We start from the raw sequence: 12003 nt of genomic DNA on the forward strand, positions 1-12003 counted from the left end.
AAGAGTGTTGATAAGTTCATATACCTCGGTGGGCGATGGTCGAGGCGTGCCAAGACTCAGCCTTGCAAAAATCATCTTCAGCCTTGCACGAGCCACCTTCTCCAACCTGGGTGGCTCCTTCCCCTCACCGTCGATTTTATTTTTTTTGAGATCGGCCTGCGTTTCTCGAACCGCTTTACACTCTACCGCATTCTCTGGCCACCACGTCCACAACACCGCCAAAATGTCGATGACACTGGCGACAACATGGGTACGAAGAGGAGCCGCCGCTCAATTCCCCGTCAAATACCAGATAGACGAATCAGAACTCAACAGGATATCAGAACTGGCCCGTTTGCAACTCGCGGACGCGCAAGAAGATTTGGAATTGGCGCAGGACTCTGGATCCAAGCGGGATGGGCATGAAGATGAAGACGATAACTCAGACTCGCAGTCAGATTCAGACAACGGCGTGTCTACAAAAGAACCCTCCTCAAGTACGGGCCCACAGACCTCAGCCTCAGTTGGTAAAGACGATGATGACTTAAAAGAGTATAACCTCGATGACTACGACAACGAATCCGAGGCTGGACAGGGCTCCAAATTTGCTTCCTTTGGAAACGTCGGCTCCCTTTCCTACCACGCGCCCGACGAGAAAGACCCCTACCTTGTCCTTCCTCCTGGCGAGAATGACTCAGACGATGAAAGAGAAGAATTACAGATTTTGCCTACCGACAACCTCATTCTTGCTGCCAAAGTCGAAGACGAGGTCGCTCATCTCGAGGTTCTTGTGTACGAAGATGATTCTGACAATCTCTATGTCCATCATGATATCATGCTCCCCGCAATCCCTTTGGCCGTTGAATGGATCAACGTTCCAGTTGGAAAGGACGCAGGCACAAAAACCGAAGGTAATTTCGTCGCAGTGGGCACCATGAGCTCCGAGATCGAGGTGTGGGATCTGGATGTTGTTGATAGCATGTATCCCAATGCCATTCTGGGACAAGGACCTGATGGACCCGAAGAGAATGGCGAAGATGCATCATCATCGAAAAAGAAGAAATCTACAAAGAAGAAGAAGAAACCCAAGGCCAACGACGAGTACCATGTTGATGCTGTCCTTGCCCTTGCTGCCAATCCACAACACCGGAACCTACTGGCTTCTGGCTCTGCGGATAAGACAATCAAACTCTGGGATCTCAACACTGGAAAATGTGCTAAATCATATTCCATGCACAAGGGCAAAGTTTGCTCATTGGACTGGCATCCAACAGAATCAACGATCCTTCTCAGTGGCAGCTACGATAGGACTATTGTCGCCACAGACATGCGCGCCCCAGATGCCGTGGCACCTAGGTGGGTCGTGGAAGCCGACGTGGAACAAGTCCGGTGGAATCCCCATGATCCCAACTATTTCTTCGTCACCACAGAAGGTGGCACAGTGCACTATTTTGATGTTAGAACCCCTCCGACTTCGCACAGTCAACCAAGTAAGGCGGTCTACACACTTCAGGCACACGACGGCGCAGTGAGCGCTTTCGACATCAATCCCACCATTCCAGGGCTTCTCGCAACAGGGTCTGATGACAAAAGAGTCAAATTATGGAACATCGAGAATAACACCCCTACTATGGTCGTGTCGAGAAATCTTGACGTAGGACGAATTTTTTCTGCACGATTTGCCCCTGACCCCGAGGTCGCATTCAGACTCTCTGTTGCCGGCAGCAAGGGTCATTTGCAGGTCTGGGATATCAGTACCAATCCAGCCGTGAGGAAAACATGGGCTGGAAAGGTGAAGCTTCCTGAAACAGATGGCAAAGAGAGGTTAATTGGCGTAAACCAAGATAGCGACGATGACACAGACGACGAGGATGGAGGGGCTAACACTGGCCAAGATGGTTGGGAATCGATGGATGAGGATTAATTGATACTCGTTTTTATGGGCAGCGTTGGATTGAATGACCTGTAATGATGATTGATACCCATGTCAAGATTCAGAAGAGAAAAAGCATCTTGTCGTCCCTCAATGTTTCACTGATTGGCCTATGCAACGACATTTACCACTTACGCCGACCTCAACTAAAGCGACAACCACAGCCTACGGAGAATAGAGCATCTATATGTATCGATTCTCTATCATTGTGGTTCACTGCTAACCGCACCTTCGAGTCTCCGCAATTGGTCCCGTTTAGGACATCCGGTCCACCTCGTATTCCTCTGTAGTGACTAAGCGGCATCCCAAACCCAATCAAGGCAGGGATTGGCAGGGTTCCTGACTACAGATGATCCGTCTGTCCCGTCGAGATGAACCTGTCCTACGTGAAGTCTACGTCTTCAGCTTTCTCACCAACATAGTCTTTGGTCTAGGTGTGCCGTTCAGCGACGTCAGCTTGCCTAAGCAGCCGAATTTTTAGCAAACGATACATTATTCCCCGATCATTTTCTTCTTAGAGGACACCGTACTCTTCAGCCTCAAGTGACAGTGTGCAAAGGAGGTTGAGGGTTAAGATAAATGCTCACCCGCTTGACAACCCCCCGCCGCATCCTTGTCTTTTCTCACGGGGGGCTTCAAGCGCGTATCTCGACGACGTCAACTCCGGCCTTGGGTTCAAAGACCAGTCGACCAATTTTAGTCCAACGCTCTAAATTACAGTCACATCAAAACTCTACCATGGCGACGGGAATGACAGAACCGCCAACTCATTATGATGCCATCATCATAGGCTCTGGTCAAGGAGGCGGGCCATTAGCACAGGCATATGCCAATGCTGGAAAGAAGACTGCTTTGATAGAAAAATCTCACGTTGGTGGTAAGTCGATCCTGTTGATGTTCTGGTCATCTGCTTTTGAGAATGCACTGGGGACTATGGACGATATTGGACAGCGCGAATATGGTAGATGAGAAGGAAAACATTAAGATCCTAGCTAACAGTTATCTTTCTTCCCTACACGCAGGAACATGTATCAATGAAGGATGCACTCCAACGGTAAGTTTGTTTCTCTCTCATCACAACTCGCATTCGGATCACGTACTCACCGTCGAAGAAAACTATGGTGGCATCAGCGCGTGTCGCCCATGTGGCAAGCCGAGCTCACAGATACGGAGTTCAGTACAAGAAATCCTCACTCATCGTCAATATGGAGACCGTGCGAAGACGGAAACGCGACATTGTTGACTCTTTTCGCTCTGGGGGCGAAAACAGGATGAAGAATATCAAAGGCCTCGATCTGATCATGGGCACCGCGCGTTTCATTGGATCCGACATGATTGAAGTTAAACGCTCCGAATTCAGCAATGACCTGGATACGATGTTGCTCACGGCAGACCAGATTTTCATCAACACTGGGTGTTCGCCGTCAAAGCTAGACATTAAAAACGCCGACAAAGTTACAGCTTTGCTCGACTCGACGAGTGTCATGGAATTGGACCAAGTTCCGCGACATATTGTTGTAGTTGGTGGTGGGTACGTTGGGATTGAATTTGCACAGATGCTGAAGCGATTTGGCGCCAAAGTGAGCATCGTGCAGCGCGCGGCAAGGTTAATGCCACGCGAGGATCCAGACGTCTCGGAGGAAGTGAAGAAAATCCTTACTGATGATGGCATCGACGTCTATACCGGCGCACGGGTCACAGACATGGGTAGCGTCACTGTCGGCCAGACTGTAATGTCAGTTGTGCAGGAAAATGGGTCAATCAAGTCGCTGCTATGCTCGCATGTCCTAGCAGCGGCGGGTCGCAGTCCTAATACCAAAGACTTGAATCTGTCCGCTGCAGGAGTTGAGACTGACCCCGCCGGCTTCGTCAAGGTTGACGAGCATCTGCAAACAACAAATCCCAAGATCCACGCCATGGGCGACGTCAAGGGCGGCCCGCAGTTCACCCACATCTCCTACGACGATATGCGTATTCTCAAACACAATCTCCTCACTCATGTCAATACCGGCAGCCTTGCTTCGATCGAGAACCGGTTGGTTCCCTACACAGTCTTCATGGACCCGCAACTCGGACGTGTCGGCTTAACTGAGACTGAAGCCCGCAGGCAGTTTCCCACGCGAAACATCAAGGTTGCCAAAATGCCAATGGCCTATGTGGCTCGTGCTCTCGAAACTGATGAGTCCCTGGGCTTCATGAAGGCCGTGGTCGATGGTGACACGAAGGAAATCTTGGGTTTTGCCTGTTTAGGTCTCGAGGGCGGTGAAATCATGAGTATGGTCCAGTTGGCCATGATGGGGGGTATGACTTATGATGAACTGGAGAACACCATTTTCGCACATCCATGTCTCAGCGAGGGTTTGAATAATCTCTGGGGTTTCTTGGAATGAACGACGAACCATGAGGATTGGGGATGCGAGACGGTGCCGTGATTGTAGTTGCGTCGAGTGCCACAGCTTGATTGTCCATTGGCTGGACAAATAACAAATACAAATAGTTCAGAGCCTGAAAAATCATAGCTCAGCAAAAGGAACAAAATCCCAAAAAATCCGGCAGATCGAGTAGGCGTTGCTAAATCCAGGGATTCTGTTTGCAAGGTTAGTGCTTATCGGAAATGAACAACTATTCCCAAGGACCCCAGTCAAAATGATGTCCGAATGCATACACATACTCCGTAAGCTGAGATAGCCGCCCAGACCCTAAGGGCCATGCAAGTTGATACCTACTGCCTAAAAGTTTCCGCGTATGCACAAGCCACGTAAGTAGTCAGAATGATCGCAAGGTCCTATGTCCTCGCGGGAACAGGGTGGGACATGGATGCATAAAGGCGCTTGTGGACACTCGAGGTTTGACTGCCTCGAGCCAGATCAGGCTGTCCTTTCGTGTACCACTCGCCAATGAAGAAAAGAAAAGCCAGGCATCTCTGCATTGGTTTGCATCTGTAGTCTGTGGATTGATTGTCCAAGAATATAACTGGACTAGCATATGCGTAAAAGTCTCGTGGCTCCTGATCGCTTAGCTCAGGGCGTAACATGGCCATGCGACTTTGCGATGAGTCTTGCCGAAAATCTACATACTTGTTGGATAGAAGGGATGGTCACTGCGGGCAGATACGAGGTTTTACCATTGGTCTAAATCAGTAGCATTTCGCCTTGTAACTATCACTTTGCCAACGTAGTGCAACCTATCAATAAGTTGCAGTGCAGAAAGGACAAAGAGAAGTGAAATGGATAACTTTCCGAACCCAAGGTCATCCTTACCTTTGGAAAAAGTGCATGAGTTTCTTCTCCTGGCCGGAACATGCAGTATTGTTTCTTCCCTCTTTTGAACAGGTGATAGGTAAAAAAACAAGGTAAAAAAACAACCAAGCAATGGACTGTATCGTCTCTGTTACTAGTGTTTGTTCTTGTGCCTTTGCTGAGCTGCCGCGTTTCCCGAAGGCCAAAAGCATCCACAAGCCCCGATATCCATGGCAATTTGAGAGCCTAATTCTAGTTCTGGTACCAGATCGGCTCTTAGGTGCGTCTGTGGGGATGTCACTCAAGATAACACTTCAAAGCCGCCTGTGTGGACCTGAGGTCCGCTTTGCCGGTCTAATCACCCCGGTCTTGGGCCACATGTCTAGGCATCCACAAGGAAGCGTTGGGGCTATCCCTCTGCCGTATTTGGGCGTCGAAGCTCCTGGTGGCGGAACTTTTCTTACTACCATAGGTAATCCAAAATTATCCTTTCGCCATCAAACACAAACCGCCGCGCTATATAATGCGTTGCAGTGGCGCATCTGAGTTGATCAGCTCGTTGAAGGACGAGTCGATGTACCCAAGGACGAGGATCGCGGCATTCAAGAGACCGACCTTATCCTATGTCGAGCACTTGGCCTTTGCACTTGCTCGACTTCTGTACGTCAAATCCGCAAGAAACAATTCGCACCCAAGAGACGGTATGCTGGTTTCGGCTTGATGTCATGGTCTAAAAATCTGGCTATTTTGCATTTCCAGACTTGAAGACCCCAGAGGGAGTGTGCCAAACCACTACAGGGCACGTTCTTGAGAGTCTAGACAAGCCTCGCCCAGATAAGGTGAGGTGGCCTTGGAAAGGTTGTGCCGACTTTGCCCGCGGCCAACGGAGAGGCCAACTTCGCCGCCGCTAGGGATACGCTACTTGGGATTATAGTTTCCTTATTGGCTTTAGGCAAGCTTTGGCCAAGGATAACCCTAGCGATCTTGATTTGTTTCTGGCCGTCCCTGCCATCCCGTAGTTGGTTTTTGAGCGAGTCAAGTTGCCCGATCGTCGTGGAGCGGCCTGTATGAGGTAACTGATGTGCATTCTGAATGGTACGATAACATCCCTGATCCACAGAGCAGAAGAAAGTTCTCAAATCAGAATTCATTTTCGACCCAGAGCCTGACTTTCTGTCTGGGAGCTTTATCTGCAAATTCCTCTTGCTCATAGGCTTGACAGGTTGTGGCGCGAATGAGCCTCGGTGAACCTGTCCTAGATTCCTTATCAGTGGAGATGACGCGGAGTCGCTACGTGCTGCAATTGCAATGTCACTGACATACAATAAAGATTGTATGAATACCACTTCAAATCCCCTTGAATTTGCATGCCTTGTGGGCGTTAATTCAACTCAGTTGTCATCTATCGTTCCCAAACTTCCATCATGGAGACCCCTGACGAGAAAACACCGTACTATGAGCAGAACGGCGCTTCTGGTGCTGAGCCGGTCGAAGTTGGTCGCGTGACTGGAGTCAAGAGACGCTTCCCCCGCTTCAAGTTGGAAGTCGACCAAGAGGAGAGCAGCTTTGCAACTTCCAAGAACGCTTCCAATGCCGACTTCGATCCCATTCCACCATCAAAGCGAACATGGAACTGGATGGCCTATGTCGCCTACTGGATGGCAGACGCTTGGGCTGTCTCCAACTGGGAAGTCGGTGAGTGCACCTGGAATATTATTGCCGCCCACAACTACACAAGCATGATTCTAAATCCCTGGGCTTTACAGCTTCTTCAATCATTGCTGTTGGCCTCAGCTGGAGAATGGCAATCGGCGCATGTGTCTTAGGTAACTCTATTATGGGTCTCATTATCACTATCAATGGTAGAATGGGTGCCACGGTAGGTCGATGCCATCCACGATGCCAATCAAAACTAGCTGTCCTAACGACATATAAAACAGCTTCACACTCCATTTCCGGTCCTTGCCCGCATGCCTTTTGGCTACTACTTCAGCTACTTTGTCGTCCTGTCTCGCTGTGTTCTTGCCATCGTGTGGCTAGGGTGAGTTTGATCTGGTCAACCATTTGTGTCACTCTGGTTACTAATTAACGCTACACAGTGTCCAAACAACGACTGGCGGTCAGTGTGTAACGGTCTTGCTCACTGCCATTTGGCCTCGTTATCGAAATATCCCCAATCATATTCCTGAAGACCAGGGTATCACCACGGGAGGAATGATTGGCTTTTTCATTTATTTCGTGATCCAGCTGCCATTTTTGTGCATCCCGTACACAAAGGTAATTAATTTCCTGGATCTACGATCCGATGCTCCATGACATGAACTGACATGGCCAAGGTTCAATACTTCTTTGCTTTCAAGAGTGTCATTGCACCCATCATATTCTTCGCCATTTTCGGTGACACCCTGCACAGAGCTGGAGGCACAATTAGTAACAGTACCGTCATCTCTCAAGGCACTACAATTGCAGGGTCCACTCTTGCATGGGCCTTCTTTGGCAGTAAGTGATCGTCTAGCACCTCACACTAGCCCAAACTTGCTAAATACTTGTATTTCCACAGATTTGAACGGAGTTTTGGGCAACTATGCGACCCTTGGTCTGAATATTGCCGATTTCTCAAGATACGCCAACAAACCCAGTGCACAGAATGTCCAGGCCATTGTTATCCCATTTATCTTCAGTGAGTCCACCATTGACATACAATCATAACTTGACATTCCTGACCGTTGACTATAGCTATTGTTGGGCTGCTTGGCATCTTCACTGCTGCTGCTTCTCAGACTGCCTATGGCGAGATTATCTGGAACCCTATCGAGATCATCTACCACTGGATGGACAATGGAACATCTGGAGGTCGCGCAGCTGCAGCATTCGGTGCGATTGGCCTCATCATCGTCACACTTGGTATCAACATCTCCGCCAACTCTATCAGCGCTGCCAACGACCTCATGGCTTTCTGCCCCAAGTACATCAACATCCGCCGTGGTCAGCTTCTTGCAGCCTTCATAGGCAGTTGGGGGTTTGTCCCGGTAAGTTCATGTACAAAATTGACAACTATGAATCATGTTGCTGACCGTGGTGACAGTGGAAAATTCTCGCGTCTGCCGCGAAGTTCCTGGCTTTCCTCGGTGGTTACACCATCTTCTTGGGCCCCATGACCGGGATTTTGATGACTGAGTACGTATTCCTGTTTGTTTCGTATACCTGAAGATGTTCAATTGGCTAATCCATCTGCCCTCCGCCACAGTTACTTCATTGTCCGACGTGGCAACGTTTCCGTCCCAGACATGTACAACTTCCACGGTATGTACCGATACTCGCCAAAATTCGGCACCAATTGGCGCGCCCTCGCCGCATTCATCATCGGCTGTGTTCCTCCCCTACCTGGCTTCGTCAACAATATTGTCGTTGCAGGTCACGGCACTACTAGCGTCTCCATAGGTGGTCAACATCTGTAAGTCCCCTGCTGGCTGATCACTGTCCCATCACGCTGACCATGCCTACCTGCACAGCTATAGTATTGGTTATGTCTACTCGTTTGTCGCTTCCGGTGTCTTTTACTGGGGTTTCAATCGATTTTTCCCTCACACAGAGTCTATCATGGATCATCCCGTGACTGGCGAGGACATCATTGCTGCCAACGATGCTAAGAATGTCCAACAACGTCGCGCAAGCTGGAGTGAGCGGAGACCAAGCGTAGTCTCCAGATTCTTCTCGGTTTAGACAACGGCAATAATGACCAGTCCGTCTTTGGTGGATAGAGAGACAAGACATTTGCTCACACCGTGTATTCTCAAACAGATCCTGAAGACGGACGATGCTTTCCTTGGAATAACCGTGTTAACCAAATTCACTAGCCTTCTATAGCACCTATTTTTATCTCCATCGCATCCCTACCACGCTAGAGCTGTCTGTTGCTTCTGTGTCAATGTCGCCGAGGTGAAATCCTGGATTCTCGGGTTGTAAGATTCACGCCCCTGGCGTGGACGAGTCATCTCACGGAACAGTGAGTTCCCGTACAAGTGGTATAATGAGAGCACCCCACCAGCCTCGAGAAGTTGCGTCTCTATGGGCGAGTGCTCATATTTCCAATACTTATCGACGCCTTTCACCCTCAAAGTCTTGGCTGTTTTATCGACACTCAACTCGGCTCCCTCCACTGCATTCTGATAGAAGTCATCTTCGGAGATCCGAGCATTGAATACTCCCATATTGAGTTGATTTCTTTCATCTGTGAGAGGGTAAGTAAGAGAAATGTGATTGGTCAAGTACTCAGCAACAAGATACTCACATATGAATGCAAAGCTTTTCGCAACTATCATTTTCACTCCTGCACCTTTTAGTGCTCGAACAGCATCCTCACGCGAAGAACCACTACCAAAGCCATGCTCGGCCACAATGATAGTGGCTCCATTTGCTGCCCTCTGGCGAAACTCGGGTCGAACATGCTCAAAGCAATGACTTCCAAGATCTGCGTCGTCAATGCCTGGCATGAACTGGGCGGGAATGATAGCGTCAGTGTCGACATTATCTCCGAATCTCTGGATTCTAGCTGTGATGACACCTGTCCCACCATGGAGACCAACACCCTTTGGTGTCTCTTGGGTGAAATCAGACATTGATTTTGTCTGGCATCGGATAACAGGCTCTTGAAAAGCTGGAGACAATTCTGCCGCTACTGGAGCCTGGCCCAAAAGTCTTTCGTATTTTGTCGGATCTATTCTGGCTAGCAGAGGTCTCGGGTCCTTTACCTCCATACCAAAGCTCGAAGCAGCAACAGCAGCAGCACTGGTAACATTGCCGATGCTTCCAGGACCCATTCTATTCCGGAAGTTTCGATTCTGAGAGGACAACCATATTTCACCAGATTGGGCGACATCAACGTCGTTGATCCCTACGCAGTATGAACAGCCTGGCGCTCCGATTTCAAAGCCAGCCTGTCGATATACTTCCAACAAACCCAGCTGCTCGAGCTTTCGCGTGATGATCAAGCTCCCAGGGGTTACTCTGCGTTTGCCTTGTTTGATTGGTTTCAAGCCGCTTGCCAGGCCAACTTCCAGAACCATGCCAGCCAGCACGAGTTCCTCCTCAGTGGTGGTACAGGCTCCAATAAAGCAGCCATCAAGCTTCATGCCCTGTTTCTCGTGGATTTCAACCACATTATCCGGGTCAGGGTATACGGCCATCGTCACTCGCACTTTCGAAAGATCAATAGTTCGAACGTCAGCATACTGTGCTTCTGAATCGGGCTTGAAGTAAAGTGCCCTGTTCTTGTCGCGAGAGAGCCTTCTGCCAGCCAGCCAGGTAGCTGTTCGTTGATCACTTTCGAAGCAAGCTCCCATGCCACCGAATTCGGTAGTCATATTGGCAATCGCAAAGCGTGCGTCCATGCTCAATTCACTTAGACCGGGACCACCATATTCAACAGCACGCTGAAACGCAATGGTGTTGCGTTTGAAATGGCCAATAATATGGAGAATAACATCCTTGCCAGAGATACCGTAAGGCAGCTTGCCGACAAAGTTGATGCGGCATACTTCTGGAACTCGAAACCATGTCTCTCCAGTTACTAGGGGCATCACCACGTCAGCAGCCCCAAATCCCACTGCGAATGCTCCCATACTTCCAGCAGAGCAAGTATGCGAGTCGCTACCAATCACCAAGTATCCTGGTTGGGCTCGATCTCTGGTGAAATCCGTATGCATGATACTGGTATTTGCTGGGAGGAAATCGACAAGCTTAGCCTCGTCGCGGAATCGCTCTGCTTTTTCAATTAGTTCCCTTTGCCTGGATTGATGATTCGTGCGCGGATCAACCGTGTGATCAACAGCGAGCCAAACTCGGTCGTTGCGGTGAAGCCGGGGTCGATTCATCGCGGTATAAGTTTTGTCCATCCCAGCCCAGAGCAGCTCAGACGTTAAAGTCCAATCTACTGAAACGCAAATCATGTCCCCTGGACGCACTTCGGGCTTTTCTAGCCCTACAGCATGGTGAGCCAAAATCTTTTCCACCAGAGACAAAGGACGACGTCCGCTCAATGGCTTTGCAAGTGTCGTGTCATCGCTGATGCTTGCGCGTTTCGCAGAATTGGCTGCTTCCAAGAACCTTGAGTACTGCCTGAGGACTTCGTCACAAAAGATGTCAGTTGGGGTTTGACCGCCTTGTGAGATTGGCTTCAAATCGGAGCCGATGAACTCTATCGGATCTGTGGTCCGTTGTAGAGCACTTCTCAGTGCCTCTGCTTCATCTTTGAGACAGAGAATCTCGTCAAGAAGCTGGGTGACGCCCTCAAACCATGAAACTGGATCTGCTGAGTCAATAGTGACACTATTAGGCTGCCTTGAGATTTCTCTTGAATGCTCTGCATCTTGGTCACGAGACTGATCGGATTGGTTGAAAGGGTTCTTTGACTTGAGGACCAGAAGGGCATGTACAGGCCTTGTGGTACTATCAACAACTTCTGTTTCCTCTTCCCTCAAGTCCCCAGCCTGCCCTTCCTTACGGACGCCCCTCTGGACTGTACTTGATATGTCAAGATCGCGCACAAGTCGGATCTGCTCAAAGGTGCGTCGGACTACTTCAGCAGCCTCTAAGCTATTGTCAGCTGAGGGCACAACAAGTACTCTCCAAGATTTAGCTTCTTCCATTATAACCATATTGTCCGACATCATCATCTTTCAAGCCCCAGGGACTGAAAAGCTCGCTCAAGGAGAAGTAAACGACGGAGGAAACATTCGATACAGCCCATGATCTCGAGAGTGAAGAGTAGCCGATCTCGGAACTGACCTACCTTGGACATCTTGAATGTAATTCTTCGCACCTCATTGACCAGCGTCCTGATCGCGGCCTGTG

General features: G+C 49.4%; 4 protein-coding genes across 4 annotated transcripts; 3 read left to right on the forward strand and 1 right to left on the reverse strand.

Moving 5' to 3' along the window:
• The first annotated feature begins 194 nt into the window (after positions 1 to 194).
• Positions 195 to 1962, forward strand: PV10_05202 (uncharacterized protein). Its single transcript, XM_016369831.1, has one exon. It carries the CDS (start codon positions 224 to 226, stop codon positions 1901 to 1903), a length of 1680 nt encoding a protein of 559 aa, XP_016225619.1. The 5' UTR covers positions 195 to 223; the 3' UTR covers positions 1904 to 1962.
• A 349-nt stretch (positions 1963 to 2311) lies between these two features.
• On the forward strand, positions 2312 to 4445 carry PV10_05203 (uncharacterized protein). The gene is made up of 3 exons (XM_016369832.1): positions 2312 to 2789; positions 2935 to 2966; positions 3025 to 4445. The coding sequence occupies exons 1-3, from the start codon at positions 2492 to 2494 to the stop codon at positions 4300 to 4302; spliced, it is 1608 nt and encodes a 535-aa protein (XP_016225620.1). The 5' UTR covers positions 2312 to 2491; the 3' UTR covers positions 4303 to 4445.
• Positions 4446 to 6575: 2130 nt separating this feature from the next.
• Positions 6576 to 8874, forward strand: PV10_05204 (uncharacterized protein; the record flags this gene model as incomplete). Its single annotated transcript, XM_016369833.1, has 10 exons — positions 6576 to 6846; positions 6918 to 7030; positions 7092 to 7192; positions 7251 to 7428; positions 7488 to 7650; positions 7712 to 7831; positions 7888 to 8180; positions 8237 to 8328; positions 8399 to 8605; positions 8664 to 8874. The coding sequence occupies 10 exons, from the start codon at positions 6576 to 6578 to the stop codon at positions 8872 to 8874; spliced, it is 1749 nt and encodes a 582-aa protein (XP_016225621.1).
• Positions 8875 to 9044: 170 nt separating this feature from the next.
• On the reverse strand, positions 9045 to 11807 carry PV10_05205 (uncharacterized protein; the record flags this gene model as incomplete). The annotated part of the gene is made up of 2 exons (XM_016369834.1): positions 9045 to 9382; positions 9443 to 11807. The coding sequence occupies 2 exons, from the start codon at positions 11805 to 11807 to the stop codon at positions 9045 to 9047; spliced, it is 2703 nt and encodes a 900-aa protein (XP_016225622.1).
• Between the last annotated feature and the right edge of the window lie 196 nt (positions 11808 to 12003).

Source organism: Exophiala mesophila (genome assembly GCF_000836275.1).
Source record: "Exophiala mesophila strain CBS 40295 unplaced genomic scaffold supercont1.3, whole genome shotgun sequence".
NCBI lineage: Eukaryota > Fungi > Ascomycota > Eurotiomycetes > Chaetothyriales > Herpotrichiellaceae > Exophiala > Exophiala mesophila.